Source organism: Oryctolagus cuniculus, chromosome 6, assembly GCF_051225735.1.
Source record: "Oryctolagus cuniculus isolate XC-2025 breed Fujian yellow rabbit chromosome 6, ASM5122573v1, whole genome shotgun sequence".
NCBI lineage: Eukaryota > Metazoa > Chordata > Mammalia > Lagomorpha > Leporidae > Oryctolagus > Oryctolagus cuniculus.
The window spans coordinates 72,429,645-72,449,021 of NC_142872.1; the positions used below are offsets into that span (position 1 = coordinate 72,429,645).

The following is a 19,377-nucleotide window of genomic DNA, read 5'->3' on the forward strand; positions in this document are numbered from 1 at the left end:
TAATTAGGAGATTTAAATACAGATATATTAATAATTACACTCAATATACATATATTACCTACTCCATTTGAAAGTGGTGATTTCTACCCTAGTCAGTTAGGGCAAAAAGGTATGATTCAATGATTTGTTGATTACAAGAAAAATCTTTAATTATAATGAATGGATTATGAAAGAATGAAAAGCCATTCAGAATGGCTCTTCTTGAGGTCTCACCATAATCTACTTTACCTAAAGATCTTTCTGTCAGTGAACTTATATCTTCTGAGTTATGAAACATTATCAAAAATGTACTTTAGATTTCAGAAATACTGTAAGAGTCTCCTGTCCATTGTTCTGGATGACTTCATTCAACTCCCAACTATTAATGAAAATACTTCTTTGAGGTTTCTCAAGGTATTGTAGGTCAGAGTAACCAACACAAGCCCACGTTTTACAAATGACTGAAATCAAAGATCACACTCCCTAACCACCAGGCAAGACAATCTGTTCTGATCTACTACGTGTTGATTATTAAAGCATGACTAATAAAGTCATGGGTTTCTCTCTCTCTCTCTCGCTCTCTCTCTCTCTCTCTGACAGAAAGAGAACCCTTGGAGATAATTTGTAGTGGAAATTGAGGCCAAAATAAAGAGTCAGTGAATTCTCTAGAGCCTCTCTGTGTCCTACTGGAGTGGGTCTAGACCATTATTACTAAACTCCAAGATCCTGCTGATTTCTATTAGCACCTTCCTTTTTCCTCTGCTGAAACATTATCTTTCCTTGTCCTTAGGAAAGATAACTTAGAAGCCAGTAATTTAATTTCATCTCTCAGAAATGCCTGAGCTGGGTCCTAAAACAAAACATTACATTCATAATTGTGAAGCATTATCATGGGATCAGGGGAGGGGTCACACACAAAATCATGAAAACAGAAATCTTTATGGGTATAACTTGTCGTAAGTGCCCTGGTGAGAAAAGGGGAGTGGGGGTGCATACTGTGGCAAAAGAACAAAATTTAGTTTAGAGGAGTCAAGGATGGGTATTCTAAGACAGCACTGTTTGACACCTGAAAGATAATGAGGTGTTGGTCAGATAAAGAGCAGATGAAAGAGAATTGCACATAGAAAAGAAGATGCCTGTGTAGGCTCTGAGGGAGAAGCCAGTATGGTCAGCAGAGAGCACAGACAAGCAGACCTCTTACAACCTTGTAAGTCATGTTCAGGAGCAGTGATACTTGCTGTGATGCCCACTTGGCCACGAATAAGGTGGCTCTGTTGCAAAGACAGTAATAACTGTCAGATGGAAAGTGGTTTGGGAAAATAAGTGTGTCTGGTAGGAACATGGTAGAAGTGTCCATTGCTGTGGCACAGGTCAGGGATGCCTGGAAGGGTCCTGAGTCTCATAGGGAAATGAAAAACATGCATATCTAAACATGTGAAATGAGTTGGTGGAGGCTTGGGCATGTATGGGAAATAAAATGGAAGGAAATACCAACAATGTTCCTCAGCTGAGTTCCTTGGTGGACTAGTGGGCCATTTTCTGAAATGAGAATCTTGGTATGACAGCAGGTTTGGGGGAAAGCTTGAGAATTGACCTGTTTAGTTTGAGATTTCTGAGATATTCAAGAAGAGGTGGCATGTGGAAAAGCTGAACATACAAGACTTATACTCAGAGAAGGATTTTAGATTGGAGATAAATATTTGGGGGTTTTCAGGGCCGGCGCCATGGTGCAGTGGGTTAATCCTCCGCCTGTGGCACCGGCATCCCCTGTGGGCACCGGTTCTAGACCTGGCTGCCCCTCTTCTAATCCAGCTCTCTGCTACGGCCTGGTAAAGCGGTAGAAGATGGCCCAAGTGCTTAGGCCCCTACACCCACGTGGGAGATCATGAAGAAGCACCTGGCTTCGGATCAGCACAGCTCCGGCCGACGCAGCCATTTGGGGAGTGAACCAATGGAAGAAAGACCTTTCTCTCTGTCTCTCCCTCTCACTGTCTGTAACTCTACCTCTCAAATAAATAAATTAAAAATAAATTTAAAAATTTAAAACATTTTGGGGTTTTTACTCTATACCTGATGAGCATAAGTATTTGTATATTCATTCATTTGCTTATTTCAGCAGGTTGTATGTGCTCTTGCCAGTCCTTGCCACCAACCAGCCCTCCTCATCCTAGGCTGTGCCTCCCACCTCTCCTCCCTGTACATGCTTCCAGAGGTATCCTGACATAGCTAGTATATAAAGGTAGGGTCATGCCTGGAGGAAGCGCATGGCTCAGCCCTTGTAGTTACAGCCACTTGGAGAGTGAACCAACAGATGGAAGATCTCTCTGTCTCTCACTCTCTCTCTTTCTAACTTTGACTTTCAAATAAATAAATCAATCTTTAAAAAAAAATAAAAGTAAGGTGATGGAAGATATAACTTTAGGGAAATAATAGGAACAAAGTAAAGAATAAATGTAGGGGCCAGCACTGTGGCGCAGTGGGTTAACACCCTGGCCTGAAGCAGCAGCATCCCATATGGGCGCAGGTTCTAATCCCAGCTGCTCCACTTCCCATCCAGCTCTCTGTTATGGCCTGGGAAAGCAGTCAAGATGACCTAAGTTCTTGGGACCCTGCACCCACATGGGAGACCCTGGCTCCTGGCTTTGGATCGGCGCAGCTACAGCCTTGCGGACATCTGGGGAGTGAACATCGGATGGAAGGACTCCCCCCGCCCCCCGCCTCTCCTCTAAGTAACAATGACTTTCAAGTAAATAAATAAATCTTTAAAAATAAAATAAAATAAATGTAGCACTGAACTCTAAGGTCCTCTCACGTTGCAGAGTGAGTAGAAGGGCCAGCAGAGGGAACAAGGAGGCCCAGCCAATGATACAAGCAGAAAACCTGGGGGCCTTTGGGGCATTCAGGATGGGGTTCACCGTGTGGGATTGTGTAACTCTACATATGTTGTAAGATGTCTAATGCAGCCGGCGCCGTGGCTCAATAGGCTAATCCTCCACCTAGCGTTGCCAGCACACCGGGTTCTAGTCCTGGTTGGGGTACCGGATTCTGTCCCAGTTGCCCCTCTTCCAGGCCAGCTCTCTGCTGTGGCCCGGGAGTGCAGTGGAGGATGGCCCAAGTGCTTGGGCCCTGCACCCCATGGGAGACCAAGATAAGCGCCTGGCTCCTGCCTTCAGATCGGCGCGGTGTGCCGGCTGCAGCGCACCGGCAGCAGCAGCCATTGGAGGGTGAACCAACGGCAAAGGAAGACCTTTCTCTCTGTCTCTCTCTCACTGTCCACTCTGCCTGTCCAAAAAAAAAAAAAAAAAGATGTCTAATGCAGCCAGTCCAGAGTACCATGCCCAGGATTTGGCAAGGAGTTCCTGGGTAACTCTGTGAACACGAGGTATAAGAGAGTGGTGAGGGTGAAAGCCAGCTAGACACAGAATGAATGGGAAATGTTCCAGAGGAGACACAGGCTTTGCAGTGAATGTTTTGTTGATGCCTAGCGGATGAGAATGTCCAAATTGAAGTAGAATAATAGAACCATAGTGAGGGCATTCTGTCTATTGTTTCCAAATGGTACATGTAGGCACCAGTTTTCTTTTTTTTCTTTTTCTTTTTTTTTTTTTTAAGATTCATTTATTTATTTGAGAGGCAGAGCTACAGAGGGAGGGAGACACAGAGAGAGAGATCTTCCATCCGCTGGTTCACTTTCCAGATGGCCTCAATGAACTCAGCTGTGCCAATCTAAAGCCAGGAGCTTCTTCCAGGTCTCCTACATGGGTACAGGGGCCCAAGCACTAAGGCCATCTTCCGCTGCTTTCCCAGGCCATTAGCAGAGAGCTGGATTGGAAGTAGAGCAGCCAGTACTCAAATAGGCACCAGTATGGCATACAGGTACCATAGGCAGAGGCTTAACCTGCTATGCCTTGACCAGTTTTCTTTTAAAAGTACATTGAAGTAGGCCGGTGCCACGGCTCAATAGGCTAATCCTCTGCCTGTGGCGCCAGCACCCCAGGTTCTAGTCCCTGTCGGGGCGCCGGATTCTGTCCCGGTTGCCCCTTTTCCAGGCCAGCTCTCTGTTGTGGCCTGGGAGGATGGCCCGAGTTCTTGGGCCCTGCACCCACATGGGAGATCAGGAGAAGCACCTGGCTCCTGGCTTTGGATCAGCGTGGTGCACCGGCCGCGGCGGCCATTGGAGGGTAAACCAACAGCAAAGGAAGACCTTTCTCTCTGTCTCTCTCTCTTTCACTGTCCACTCTGCCTGTCAAAAAATATATATATATATATATTGAAGTAAACTGTTCAATGAAAGGAACAAAAGGTCTGATATCAGGCTGGCTGACTGCTGACTCTGCCCCTTAGCCTGGAGACTTGGGGTATATCCTTATCTGTAAAACTGGAATCATAATGCATTACCATAATCCAGACTCATAGTAATGATGTGTTGGGATTATGTATGTAAAGTATTTAGCATGATGCTTCTAATGTAATAAGTGCTCAATAAAGAATACCTCACTAAGTCTTTAAAAAGTAAGCACAGGGTAGGGGCTTGGCACAGCAGTTAAGATGTCACTTGGGTCGCCGGCGCCGTGGCTCAGTAGGCTAATCCTCCGCCTTGCGGCACCGGCACACTGGGTTCTAGTCCCAGTCGGGGTGCCGGATTCTGTCCCGGTTGCCCCTCTTCCAGGCCCGCTCTCTGCTGTGGCCCGGGAGTACAGTGGAGGATGGCCCAAGTGCTTGGGCCCTGCACCCCATGGGAGACCAGGATAAGTACCTTGCTCCTGCCATCAGATCAGCGCAGTGCGCCGGCCGCAGTGTGCTAGCCGTGGCGGCCATTGGAGGGTGAACCAACGGCAAAGGAAGACCTTTCTCTCTGTATCTCTCTCACTGTCCACTCTGCCTGTCAAAAAAAAAAAAAAAAGATGTCACTTGCAACACCCACATCCCATGTTGGAGTGCCTGGTTTGAGTCCTGACTAGTCAATGTCCAGTCCCACTTACTTCTGATGTACATCCAGGGAGCAGGTAATGGCCCAGATGGTTGAATCCATGCCACTCATTTAGAGGAACCAGATAGAATTCTAGGTTCCTGGCTTTGGACTGGCCCTGACTGTTGCACACATTGGTAGATTGTGTTCTCTCTCTCTTTTTCTCTCCCTCCTGCCCTCTCTTTCTCCCTCTCTCCCTCTTTGTATGTGTGTGTGTCTTTCGAATACAATGAAGATAAATAAAAATTTACAAAGTGAAACATTTAAAAAATAAAAGCAATCCCAAATACTCAAAATTGTAAAATGTCAATAAATAACCTCATTACAATAATAGAAACCTAAAATAAGCAAAGAAGAGACATCACATTATAAACCAGCATTCAGTATTAGTGTTGAATCTGTCCTCATCTGCTGAAGAGGCTTACTTGGAATTCATTTGCACTTCTGTGCTTTTGGCCACCTTACCCCACCCTCCACCCCTCATCACTCCCTTCAAGTTGTTGGCCATTTACTTTAGAAAATAAATATTTGTGTAAAGTCAGACAAGACAGAAATTTGAACACCTCTGCATAAACATGTTGCAGAAAACTGCCCTAATGCTGGGTAGAGTTATTGGCTGGTACTACTAGTTATGGTTGCTCTGTAATTGCCTGAACCTTAAACAAAGACATCTCCAACTCTTTAAGATTTTATTTATTTATTTGAAAATCAGAGTTACAGAGATAGACAGAGATCTTCTGTCCACTGATTCACTCTCTTGCAGCAGCCAGGATTGGGCCAAACCAAAGCCAGGAACTTCATCCAGGTCTCTTACATGGGTGGAGGGGCCAAAGCATTTGGACCATCTTCTGCTTTTCCCAGGCCGTTTGCAGGGAGCTGTATGGTAAGTGGAGCAGCTGGAACATGAATTGGCACCCATATGGGATGCTGGCGTCTCAGGTGGCACCTTTACCTCCTACTCCACCACACCGGCCCTCATCCCTGACTCTTATTTTGTTTTCTGTTTTTTTTGTTTTTTGTTTTTTAAGATTTTATTTTATTTTTTTTTTTTTTGAGAGGTAGAGTTACAGAGAGAGGGAGAGACAGAAAGAAGTCTTCCATCCTCTGATTCACTCCTCAAATGGCCACAAGGGTCATAGCTGGGCCCATCTGAAGCCAAGAGCCAGTAACTTCTTCTGGGTCTCCCATGTGGGTGCAGAGGCCCAAGCACTTGGGCCATCTTCTGTTGCTTTCCCAGGCCATAGCAGAGAGCTGTATCAGAAGAGGAGCAGCCCAGGACTAGAACCAGCGCCCATATGGTTTGCCGGTGCCACAGGCAGAGTTAGCCTACTATGCCACAGCGCTGGCCTCCATCCCTGACTCTTAATAGTGAAGCTGATCCAGTATTAAAGCAGAGTGAGGAGTGTGAACTAATAGATAGGGGATGTGATGATTAGAGATTGCCTTTTGTGTATGTTTAGACAGTGGAGAAAGACTTGTGTCAAGCTTCTTGGATTCCTTTAGGCACTCAGCTGTGGCACATTGAGTCCTCAGCCAAGTCCCCTGGTGGGTACAATGCTCTCCCTGCTGTGAACCTTTACTTTTAGGTAATATGCTGTTTTGATACAGGAAGGCATGGAATTCCTTCTCCAGAAGTGACACATTCCTGCCCTTGATTAAAGAACCCAAAGGAAAGATGACAACTCCCCATCACGCATGATGGTTTCATCTGTTCTTTTGTATACGCCCACATACTACCAAAGTCTGTGGGATGATTTCATTCATTGACCTGCTTAGCATCACATTCTCATAAAGCAGTTATTGTAATGCCTATTTTCTTTATTATGAACTTTTTTGCTTCTTCGTGTTGCAGAAAAATTGAATTTGCTCATTTTGAATGATTTGAGTATTTTTATTGTGATTTGAGTTATTTTAAAGTGAGATTCTGTTTTGTATACACAATTGGTGTCATAGCCTAGTCTAGTTTTCTTACCTGTTCTCTCAATAAATTCTAATAATCTCTTAATATTAGCTCTTTGTTCATTAATCCTAAATAAACTTTTCAATCTCAGTTGCTACCCTCTTGAACTTTTTCTTATTTCTGCTCTAAAACAATTCCTGGTGGTCTTGATGACACCTCACAGGGTCATTTGGCCCTATTTCTTCTCAACTTTGTCTACTGCTAATTCTATTAATGGACATCCACAGTCTTTTCTATTCTTCATCATTGTCCCTGTTCATATTCTGACTTGTTGTGAAGTGTTAAACACTATCAGATGCTATGAATTTACAGGTCTAATATTTATTGTTCTTTGGTGTGCACACAGATATCTAGAAGATGGATCTTGACTGAAGAGGAAGTTGATGCAATCTATCTTATCCCTCTACATCCCCCATGTTTTTAAAGAGTTTTATTGATGTGTCATTCACACCACATAAAATTCATCTTTTTATTATATTTATAGAGTTGTGGTCATAATCATAATTTTTAATATTAGGACACTTTTTTAACCTCAAAAAGAAATCCCATACGTTCTTCTTAGCCCCTGGTAAACACTAATCTACTTTTTATTTACGCATATTTGCATATACTGTACATTTCATACAAATGGAGTCATGTAATTTGTGGTTTTTTGTGACTGGCTCCTTTCAAAGTTATCCATAGTGTGACATACATCAGTACTTCATTTTTTACCAAATATAATAATCTATTATATGGATATAGCATATTTCATTTATATCTTTATCAGTTAGTATATATCTGGGCTCTTTCCATTCTTTGGCTAATTATGAAAAGTGTTATTGTGAACATTCATGCTTTTATTTGTGTGGACACATTTTCAGTTTTATTGGACATTTATCTAGGGGCAGAATTCCTGTCATATGATACCTATGTTTAATTATTTGAGAAACTGCCAGACTGTTTTGTAACGTGGCTGTAACATTTCATATTCCCAACATGAATGTATGAGGTTCCAGTTTCTCAACATCCTCAATAAAACTTTTTTTTATTTCAACTGTCCAAGTATGTATGAAGTGATACCTCACTATGACTTTGGTTTGCTTTTTATTGATGGCTAATGTCACTGAGTGTCTTCATGTGCTTCTTGCTTGTATGTCTTCTTTGGAGAAATATGAGGGAGATTCAGAAAGTCAAAGGAAAATAAAATTAAGATAATTCATGTTTTCCGTGAACTTCTTGATGACCCCTTATATCTTTCAAGCCCTTTGCCTAGTTTTAAAATTTCATTGCTTGTCTTTTTATTTTTCAGTTATAAGAGTTCTTCATGGATTCCAGACGTTAGTCCCTTATCAGATACTAATTTTGCAAATGTTTTTTCCCTATTATGGGACTTTATTAACTTTTTTGATAATGTCCTTTGAAACACAAAGGTTTATAATTTGATACCACCCAATTTATCTTTTGTTGTTACCATTGCTTTTGTTTTCCTTGTTGTATCTAAGAAACCACTCCCTAATCCAAAGTTATAAACACTTTCTTCTAAAAGTTTTACATTTTTTGCCTTTTTTTTTTTTTTTTTTTTTGACAGGCAGTTAGACAGTGAGAGAGACAGAGAGAAAGGTCTCCCTTTTCCATTGGTTCACCCCCCAAATGGCCGCTATGGCCGGTGCTGCACCGATCCGAAGCCAAGAGCCAGGTGCTTCCTCCTGGTCTCCCATGCAGGTGCAGGGCCCAAGGACTTGGGCCATCCTCCACTGCACTCCTGGGCCAAAGCAGAAAGCTGGACTGGAAGAGGAGCAACTAGGACAGAATCCAGTGCCCAGACTGGGACTAGAACCTGGTGTGCCGGCACCGCAGGTGGAGGATTAGCCTATTGCCGCGGCGCTGGCCACATTTTTTGCTCTTATATTTAGGTCTGTGATTCATTTTGTATACGGCCCAACATTGTAGGTTGAGCCTTCTTTGTGGGTAAGAATTAAGTTTAGTTGTATTGGTGTAGTAGTATTTATTGCATTTTCTGCAAATACTGGGGCTACTTTATATGAGGCCTCAAATATATTTCAGTTAAATGTGTACCATTTGCAACTATATTATGTCTTTGTGTACATATCATTTCTTCTCTTCCAGATGGCAGAAAAGTGATTCATTTTCCATCCTTCTGTCTCTTCTCTAAGCTTTTATCATTTTATTGGTGTAGTGTCATGACATAGCTATCTGACTGAAATTTTAAATGTTTCATAGTAGAATCAGAGATGTAGATAATTTGAAAGCAGTATTTCATGTTCTTTAAACACTAGGCAGTACTTATGTTCTCTTATATATACCTTGATTGACATTCTAAGTGAACTTATAGATAATATGAAAATAGCAATGAATGTTTTCATGTTCCTTTTTTCCTACTTTTATTTTTAATTTATTTCTCTATTTTTATTTGAAGGAGAGAAAGTGATCATCTCTCCACTGGTTTACTTCCCAAATACATGCAAACAGCCAGGAAGGAGCCAGGCTGAAGCCAGGAGCCTGGAATTTATCCAGGTCTCCCATGTGGGTGGGCGAGGACCCAAGTACTCAGGCCATCACCTGCTGCCTCCGAAGATACACATTAGCATATGCAATGCAGGTGTCCCAAGCAGCAACTTAACCACTGTGCTAAACACCTGTTGTGATTTATATATGAGAATTAAACCAGTGTTAGATTTAGATTTGATTTGAAGAAAGAAATGAGAAGGAATGACAACAGCCTATTAACATCAGTATGAACAGTTATAAAGTTTTCATGACAGAATGAAGAAAAGTAACTTCCCAGTTTCATATACTGTCAAGCTATATGCAATAAACTTGCATCTTAACCTTCCCATGGTAAATTTCCAGCACCTGTCATCCATCAAGATCAAGGATGACTTCAAGGTGGCCCTATATAAAAGGCATGGAATTTTTTTCCCTCTCTGTCCTTGACCTCCTTTCCCTGGAAACTTTTGCTCCTAAAAGAGTCTTGAGACCTGAATAGTCTGCCCACCCTTTCCCTGCTCCCCCTTCCCATGCCTGCAGCTGTGACCTGGAACAGCACTGTGGTTACACTAGAACTTTCCTATGAGCCAGATTGCAGCTCTGGAATGTGCTTTGCTGAGATGTCAGCATGAAGAAGAGTCATGGGAAAAGGCACACAGCCTGGCAGAGTCTCTGGGGACTGCTGAATGTAAGAACACAGTGCTGAATGCCTCTGTGAACAAGAAAAGCACCAGTGGGGTAGGATCAAGTCTGACCCTACTTGACTTCCCACTCCAGCTGAGCTGCTACACCTTGCTGTGCCTCCCCTTTCCTCTCCTCCCTATTGTCCATGTCAAGTGACCTATTCTGCCCTATGTCCCAGCTGCTGCTAGACCCATAGGAATGGGTGCAGTCAGCTGGCAGTCTTGGTAGGCTCATCCTTGTGCTGACTTCTTGGCTCTGCAGTTCTAAATGACTTGAACCAGGTCAGCCCCATCTCCACAGAGTAAACAGATCCTCCCAAACAATTCAGTTCCTTGGATGAACACCCTGCTTCCCAAGAGAGACAGACCATAACATAAGAGCAGGTACTGTGTTGCCTGGGCAATGGTTTTAAAAATATTCTGTACCTTCTCTTTTATTTGCACAGATACAAAAAAAGAGTGGCAGATACAAGGGCATCTAGACAGGTGCTTACTTATATTGTGAAACTAGTGGCAGGGTATTATACCTTGCGCTGATTCTTGTCAGCTCCTTCAGAATAATCCCATACTTTGCTTCATTTCTCCCATTTAGCCATAAATAAGCTTTCTAAGGTCAAGGACTATGACTCATCTGGTTTTGGTACAGGACCATGAATGCAGTGGACACTTAACAAGTATGTGCTGATGGGAAAATAGTGACTGTCTGAACAGCAGAGGGAGTAGGGTGAGGTTGTGTGTTCCCTTCTTGGAGTTGTGCTGCAAGTGCTGTCATGTGTGTAAGGAGATTGACAAGGAGGCCACAGAGGTAGGAATCAACAGGAATACTCTGCTTTCAGATACAGATGAAGTCTAATCTACTCCCTTCAGACAGAGTGAGGTACTTGGAACTGAGATCCTTTGAGGCATGTTCCGTCAACATAAACCACTCAGGAAGAAGTCAAAGAGAGGGACCCTTTGGAGGGTGACTAGAGAGGAACAAGGGCAGCTCTTGAAGGAGAATGTTTATAAAGAAAAAAATAGAATTCAGCTGACAAAAATATAAGGGTTTTAAAACATTTATGGCAATTAATGCAGAATAAATAAAGATCAAGAAATAGTAGATGATGAAAGCATTAAAATGCAAGTTTAGCATGCAATGCTTTAGATGACCTGAGAGGAAATAACCCATGATGTGAATTAGATGAAAAAAGAGAATTGAGCCATCTGGTGGAAGCTGGCCAGGAGACTTCACTAGCTCTGTTGCGTAGGGCCCTGTGAGGTCCTCAGCCGCATATCCACCCACCACTTGGCTTCCATCCTGCATATAACCCTGCTTCTTCTTTCTGGTATGGGATTGCAATGTCAGCAGCTCCTGCAAAGAGAACAAGAAGAGAAGACCAGACTGTACTCACATGTTCAGGCTTATGAAGAATAAATCAATGTCAAAATTGCCTGGGTGTCTACCACTTTATAAACTTGGAAAACTTAAGAAGTAGCTTCTACAGCTCTGTACTTCAAGTCTTTGCACAGGAATAAGATACAGTGGAGCCCAGAATACCCAGGAAGTTCACAGACATTTGGATGCAGAGAAACTGAAGATCTCCAAGGGCCTCTCTGTGAGCTATAAGAGAGTAGGCAACTGGAGTGGCAGCAAGGTTACCAGGAAGTCTTATCTTTGAAACTTCGGAACATAATTCTGATTTTTACTCTGCCTCATTCTGTGTCCATAAAAATAAATGTTCAAATTTTGAATTCTATGTGCTTTCTAAAGAAGCATATGGGGGAGGAGGGCAGCATTGTGGTGCACTGGGCAGTATTTGCATCCTCCTGTAATCTTTAAATCGTCTCTAGATTACTTATAATATCTAATGAAACATAAATACTATGTCAGTACTTACGTTACTGTTAGTTATGTTATTGTTAGGGAATAATGACAAGAAAAAATTCTTGGATGTTCAGTATAGACACAGTTATTTTTGTCCAAAAATGATGAAGCCACAATTGGTTTCATCCACCCTTTGGATATGATGGGCTGACTGCATGCTTCATATACAAGAGTATATCTTTTAACTCCATTTTCAACAAACTTTTTGAAGTTCCCTTTTGTTCCCCATGTGTATAGACTACCTGGAAGTTTACATAAGAGACAGTTTCCTGTCACTGCCTCTGAAGTGGATGCTATAGAATGGGCTTCTTAGTTACCTAGTAGAACCATCTGAATTTTGTCTGTATGTACTCATTAGCTTTTACTTACAAAAGACTTCAAAAAGTTCTTGAAAAATAGACAACCCCAGCGCCGCGGCTCACTTGGCTAATCCTCCGCCTGCAGTGCTGGCACCCCGGGTTCTAGTCCTGGTTGAGGCGCCAGATTCTGTCCTGGTTGCTCCTCTTCCAGTCCAGCTCTCTGCTGTGGCCCGGGAAGGCAGTGGAGGATGGCCCAAGTACTTGGGCCCTGTACCCGCTTAGGAGACCAGGAGAAGCACCTGGCTCCTGGCTTCGGATTGGCGCAGTGCGCTGGCCGTAGCAGCCATTTGTGGAGTGAACCAACGGAAAAAGGAAGACCCCTCTCTCTCTCTCTCTCTCTGTCTAACTCTGCCTGTGAAAATAAAATAAAATAAAATAAAATAAAATAAAGCTCTAAAATAAATAAATAAATAGAAAAATAGACTTAAAAGATGTTTATTGTGTTACCATTTTACTGTTGAATTATTTAGAGTTTTTTTAATGTTTGTTCTTTGAATGTTTACTTATTTCATTACTTGAAAAGCAGAGTGACACAGAGCAAGATGTCTTTTATCTGCTGGTTCACTCTCCAAATGCCTATAATAGCCACAGTTGGACAAGGCCAAAGCCAAAATCCTGCAATTCTATCCAGGTTTCATAAATGGGTACCAGGGGTCCAACACTGTAGTCATCATTTGATGCCCCTCAGGATACATTAGCAGGAAGCTGGATCAGAAGCAGAGTAGCCAGGACATCAACCAGCATTTTGATAAGGGATGCAGTTATCACAGTTTTTGTGGCTTAACTCCCTGTGCCACAATACCTTCCCAGAGGTATTATTTAAAAAAAAAAAAATTTATGTATCTATTTGAATGGCAGTAACAGAGAGAGAGGCAAAGACACAGAGAGAGAGAGAGAGCTTCCATCCACTGATTCACTCCCCAGATGGCCACAGTGGCCAGCATTGGGCAAGACAAAAACCAGGAGCCAGGAACTTCATCCGAGTCTCCCACCTAGATGGCAGGGGCCCAAACACCTGGGCCTTCTTTCACTGCTTTTCCCAGACCATTAACAGGGAGCTGGATTGGAAGTGGAACAGCTGGGATATGGAGGAGCTGGGACACAAACCAGCACTTAACTGGAATGCCAGCATCACAGATGGCAGCTTTACCTGCTACACCACAACACCGGCACCCAGAGATATTTTTATATGCTGTATAAAAGACTATATGGAGGGGGCTGGCGCTGTGGTGCAGCGGGTTAACACTCTGGCCTGAAGTGCCAGCGTCCCATATGGGCGCCAGTTCGAGACCCGGCTGCTCCTCTTCCGATCCAGCTCTCTGCTGTGGCCTGGGAAAGTAGTGCAAGATGGCCCAAGTCCTTGGGGCCCTGCACCCACATAGGAAACCCGGAAGAGCTTCAGATTGGCGCAGCTCTGGCCTTTGCAGCCAACTGGGGAGTGAACCATCAGATGGAAGACCTCTCTCTATCTCTCTGCCTCTCCTCTCCCTGTGTAACTCTGACTTTCAAATAAATAAATAAATCTTTTTAAAAAAGACTGTATGGAATCCACCCAGATGTCCATCAGCTGAAGACTGGATAAAAAAATTATGGTGTATATATACACAATGGAATACTACACAGCAGTTAAAATTTAATCCTGTTGTTTGCAACAAAATGAAATAAGCCAGTCCCAAAAGACAAATGCCATATGTTTTCCCTGATCTGTGGTAACTAATATAGTACCTAAAAGATAATCTATAGTATTTAGATTTTGAGATTCAATAATTTTTAACAGCCTTTGTCTTGCCTGTTGAGGAACAGTGTTTTGTTCTTCATATTCTTTGTTGAACTCTTTACTTAGTGTTGGGTTAACCTTATGAGTATAAAGTAAACTGAAAATAGATCTTTGTAAAAATTAAGAATGGGAATAGGAGGAGGAGGAGGAAGAAGGGTGGGAGTGTGAGTGGGAGGGAAGGCAGGGTGGGAAGGATCATTATATTCCTGAAAAAAAATAAAAAATTTTTAAAAAGACTCCTATCAGACACATAATTTGCCAAAAAATCCTTCCACTGTAAAATCTGACTTTTCATTTTCTTTTTTAAGATGTATTTATTTATTTTTAAAGGCAGAGCAATAGAGAGAAAGAGGGAGAGACAGAGAGAGAGTGTGTTCCTCTTCTACTGTTTACTCCCCAAATGACCAAAATGACTGGGACTGATCTAGACCAAAACCCAGAGCCTGGAACTCCATCCTGTACTTAAATGTGGGTGGCAGGGACCTGACCTCTTGAGCCATCTTCCCTTGCTTTCTCAGGCACATTAGCAGAGAGCCTATCAGAAGCAAAGCAGCCAAGACTCAAACCAGCACTCCAATATTGGATGCTGCCATTATAAGTGATGACTTAACTCAGAATTCCGCAAACACCAGCACCCACTTTTCTGCTTTCTGAATTTGATGACATCCAATTTATGTTTTTTTTTTTTTTTTTTTTTTTTTTTTTTTTTTTTTTTTTGACAGGCAGAGTGGACAGAGAGAGACAGAGAGAAAGGTCTTCCTTTTCCATTGGTACACCCCACAATGGCCGCTGCGGCCAGTGCGCTGCGGCCGGCACACCATGCTGATCCGAAACCAGGAGCTTCTCCTGGTCTCCCATGTGGGTGCAGGGCCCAAGCACTTGGGCCATCCTCCACTGCCTTCCCGGGCCACAACAGAGAGCTGGACTGGAAGAGGAGCAGCCAGGACAGAATCCGGCGCCCCAACCGGGACTAGAACCCAGTGTGCTGGCGCCACAGGCGGAGGATTAGCGAATTGAGCCACGGCACCTGCCTATGTTTTCTTTTGTTGATTGTACTTCTGGTGTTTTTTATTAGAATCAGTTGTCTAAGGTCATGAAGATTTACTACTGTGTTTTGGTTCAAGAGCAGTATGGTTTTAGCTTATGTATTTAAGTATTTGATACAACTTTGGTTAATTTGGCTAGAGAAGGTTCACTGAAATTCTGTCTTTATTTTACAATTAGCATTTCTATTTCTGCAAAAATGGTTATTTGTTTTGGTGGCGATTGCTCTCAATCTGTGTATGGAAGTATTACTATCTTAATATTAAGTCTTCCAGTCCATGAAAACAGGATGCCTTTCCATTTATTTAGGTCTTCATCTAATTTCATTCATGAATGTTTTGTTTGTGTGTGTTTATGTGCATGCATGTGTGTATGAAATTCTATGCCTCTTTGGTTAACTTCACTTCTTTCGAGTCTATTATAAACCCATTGCTTTCTTAGTTTTCTTTTCAGATTCTTCATTGATAACGCATGAAACATAACACATGAAATATTTTTCTTTGTCAATCATTGTTGATCTTCTTGAACTTGTTTATTAGCTATAACAGAGTTGTGGATTTTCTACACGTAAGATCATGCCCTAGGCTGGTGCCGTGGCTCAATAGGCTAATCCTCTGCCTTGCGGCGCCAGCATACCAGGTTCTAGTCCCGGTCGGGGTGCCGGATTCTGTCCCAGTTGCCCCTCTTCCAGGCCAGCTCTCTGCTATGGCCAGGGAGTGCAGTGGAGGATGGCCCAGGTCCTTGGGCCCTGCACCCGCATGGGAGACCAGGAGGAAGCACCTGGCTCCTGGCTTTGGATCAGTGCAATGTGCCGGCTGCAGCGCGCCAGCCGTGGCGGCCATTGGAGGGTGAACCAACGGCAAAGGAAGACCTTTCTCTCTGTCTCTCTCACTGTCCACTCTGCCTGTAAAAAAAAAAAAAAAAGATCATGCCCTCTATGAATAGTTTTATTTCTTACTTTCTAGTTTGTTTACCATTTGTTTTTCTTTTTCTTGCCTAATTACTCTGGCTAGAATTTGTACTATAGCATTGAATGGAAGTAGCAAAAGTAGAAAACTTTATCTTGTTCCTGATCTTAGTGGGAAAACATCTTTTACCATTGGCTTGGCTATTAGCTGTGAATAGCTCACCCCTGTGCTAGCTTGAGTAAATTCCCTTCTTTTCCTAATCTGTTGAGTGTTGTTTTTTATATATATATAAAAGGGCATTGGATTTGTCAAGTGTTTTTTCTGCATAGCATAATCAAGCATTTTTACCTGATGCACTATATAATTAGCAATTAGAAAGTTACTTAATCGGATAATTCTTTCTCTTTTTTTTGACAGGCAGAGTTAGTGAGAGAAAGAGAGACAGAGAGAAAGATCTTCCGATGATAATTCTTTCTAGTAGTGTTATAACCAAATTATGAAAATAATTGCTGGGGGCTGACACTGTGGCATAGAAGGTAAAGCCACTGCCTGCAGGGCTCAGGGCTTATATCCCACATGTTTGCTGGTTCAAGTCTCAGCTGTTCCTCTTCCAATCCAGCTCTCTAGTATGGCTTGGGAAAGCAGTAGAAGGTGGCCCAAGTCCTTGGGCTCCTGTGCCCATGTGGGAGACCCAGAGGAAGCTCCTGGCTCCTGGCTTCAGATGGCCCAGCTCCAGCTATAGCAGCCATTTGAGGAGTTAACCAGCAAATAGAAGACTTCTCCCTCTCTCTCTCTCTCTGCCTCTGTAACACTGCCTTTCAAATAAATAAATAGATAAATATTTTTTAGAAAATAAAGTAATTCCTTTCAGTCATGAGGAGCTAGTTCCATTCTACTTGATCCTTCTTTCCAATAATAGTCTTATTACTTACCATAGCTGTATTATTTAATTTAAAGAAAATTTTCAACTTTACAATAGTTTTATATTTGCAAAAAACATTGCAAAGATAATATGGTGAGTTTCCACATGCCCCCATACCCAATTTCTCCTGTTGTCCACATCTTACATTAGTACCTTACCTGTCATTGTGGCACAACAGATTAGGCCACTGCTTACAATGCCAGCATCCTATATTGGAGTGCCAGTTCAAGTCCCAACTGAACTTCTACTTCCAACCCAGCTACCTGCTAAATGTGCCCAGGGAGGCATTGGAAATGCCTGGTCCCCTGCCTTCCTTTTGTGAGTCCTGGATAGAGTTCTAGACTCCTGGCTTCAGCACAGCCACTGTTGCAACCATTTGAGTAGTGAACCAATAGATAGAAGCTTTTCTCTCTCTCTCTCTCTCTCTCTCTCTCTCTTTCTCTCTCTCTCTCTCTCTTTCTCTCTCCCCTCTCTCCCTCTCTCCTTCCTTCCCTCTCTCCCTCTCTCCCTCTCCTCCTCTCTCTCCCTCTCTCTCTCTATGTCACTCTGCCTTTCAAATAAATGAATAATCTTTTTGAAAAACATACCATAAGGCCGGCGCCACAGCTCACTAGGCTAATCCTCCGCCTTGCAGCGCCGGCACACCGGGTTCTAGTCCCGGTCGGGGCACCGGATTCTGTCCCGGTTGCCCCTCTTCCAGGCCAGCTCTCTGCTGTGGCCAGGGAGTGCAGTGGAGGATGGCCCAAGTGCTTGGGCTCTGCACCCCATGGGAGACCAGGAGAAGCACCTGGCTCCTGCCATCGGATCAGTGTGGTGTGCTGGCCGCAGTGTGCTGGCCGTGGCGGCCATTGGAGGGTGAACCAATGGCAAAGGAAGACCTTTCTCTCTGTCTGTCTCTCTCACTGTCCACTCTGCCTGTCAAAAAAAAAAAAAAAAGAAAGAAAGAAAGAAAAACATACCATAACCAGTTTCCCTGTTGTTAGCATCATATGGTAGTATGACACATTTGTCAGAACTGATTAACTGATTTGATGCACTGTTACTAACTTATGTCCATACTTTATTCAGATTCCCTCAGATTTTTCCCTCATGTCTTTTTTCTAGTCCAGTGTCCAACCCAGGGCACCACATGACCTTTAATTGTCGTGTCATTGAAGGTACCTCTTAGATCATCCTGGTTTTTTTATTGCCCTTATGTCAGAATTATTGGTATTTTGTAGAATATCTCATAGCTTGGTGTTTTCTGATATTTAGATGGGTAATAGTTTGGAAAAGGGTTGAGCTACCGCAGAGGTGCCATTTTTATCATCCTTTCAAGGGGACATGCCATCAACATAACTGACCTCTGGGGATGCTGACCTTGGTTTCTGGCTGAGGTAATGTTTGTCAGGTTTATACACTGTGAACTTACTTGTTGTTATTGTTGTTGTTGTTTTAATTCACTTATTTTTTAACTCCCCTTTCATAATATCCTGGAACATGAAGCTGATTAGCTCCTCTTGTACCTAGGAGAATCTGAAGCAAGAGCATCTGTGACTTAGACAAAACCAGAGGAAAGCCAGCATACACAACACATTCCCAGAAAATCTTTGACTTCAGTTATCATTCATAACATTTCTGGATTGAGAATAAAAGGTCGGGAGACCTCTTGGTCCTCAAACATCATTGTGTGGTGGGGTGAACATCATCATGGTCACCAAAAGAGCAAGCATCACCATTTAGTCATGTCCTGTGAAAATAATAAGGCCTATTATTAGCTACCTGTTACTGCTAGGGTTAAACATCATAACATGTCAGAAGTGCTGTTCAATTAGCAGAATTTTATCAAGTGCCTACTGGAGCACATCACCCTGCAATTTAAGAAAATGTTGTTTATAAGAAAGAGAAGATACAATTCCTGTCTAAAATATCTTCATGAAACAGAGTCACCTCCATAACAAGTCTTGCCCTGGATGATATGAGTTAATGTTTCCAAAATACTGACCTCAGATCACTTTATGCTGTTTCAAGTGTAAGAAATACTAAGTTGGAATGAAAGTTGTTTCTCTGTGCCACGCTGTTGTGCTGGGCTGCTGCTCCCTTGTTGGGCTGGGCCAGCAACAAGCCATGGTCTGTCGTCAAGATTCGTGACTTCCTCAGGGTACACAGTGTCCTGAAACAGCTCCTTTATGCCAAAAGATGCCTTTAACATGAAAGTTTCATGTGCTGGATTAGAAAAAAAGCAGGTGATCACTGCACTGTTAGCAGGGTTCTGTGTGTGTGGTTTTGTTTGTCAGAATCCCTCCCCTCTGTGTCACTTCAAGTTGGTTTATTTGGCTAGATTTTTATGATTATTTATTTTTTAAAAAGATTTATTTATTTTTAATTTAAAGGCAGAGCTGGAGAGATGCAGAGAGAGAGAGAGAGAGAGAGTCTTCTATCC

General features: G+C 42.7%; 1 protein-coding gene and 1 long non-coding RNA gene across 10 annotated transcripts in view; one reads left to right on the forward strand and one right to left on the reverse strand.

Annotated features, from left to right (window-relative positions):
- Window positions 1-19,377, forward strand: part of SPIDR (scaffold protein involved in DNA repair) — a 454,456-nt gene that overhangs the window by 315,680 nt on the left and 119,399 nt on the right. Inside the window, exon 11 of one of the 9 annotated variants that reach the window (XM_089335200.1) lies at window positions 7,255-7,949. The exons of 7 other annotated variants lie outside the window; for them this stretch is intronic. In XM_089335200.1, the coding sequence (XP_089191326.1) occupies window positions 7,255-7,276 (22 nt within the window). In that variant the 3' untranslated portion in view covers window positions 7,277-7,949. Of the gene's footprint in view, window positions 1-2,536; window positions 2,840-7,254; window positions 7,950-19,377 lie in introns of those variants that run through there. One more of the 9 variants, XM_089335199.1, reaches the window with a different exon arrangement.
- The window catches only part of LOC108176496 (uncharacterized), a 126,784-nt gene continuing 118,527 nt past the window's right edge, over window positions 11,121-19,377 (reverse strand). Inside the window, exon 3 of the long non-coding RNA XR_016235612.1 lies at window positions 11,121-11,432. This is a non-coding gene — a long non-coding RNA (uncharacterized LOC108176496). The remainder of the gene's footprint in view (window positions 11,433-19,377) is intronic.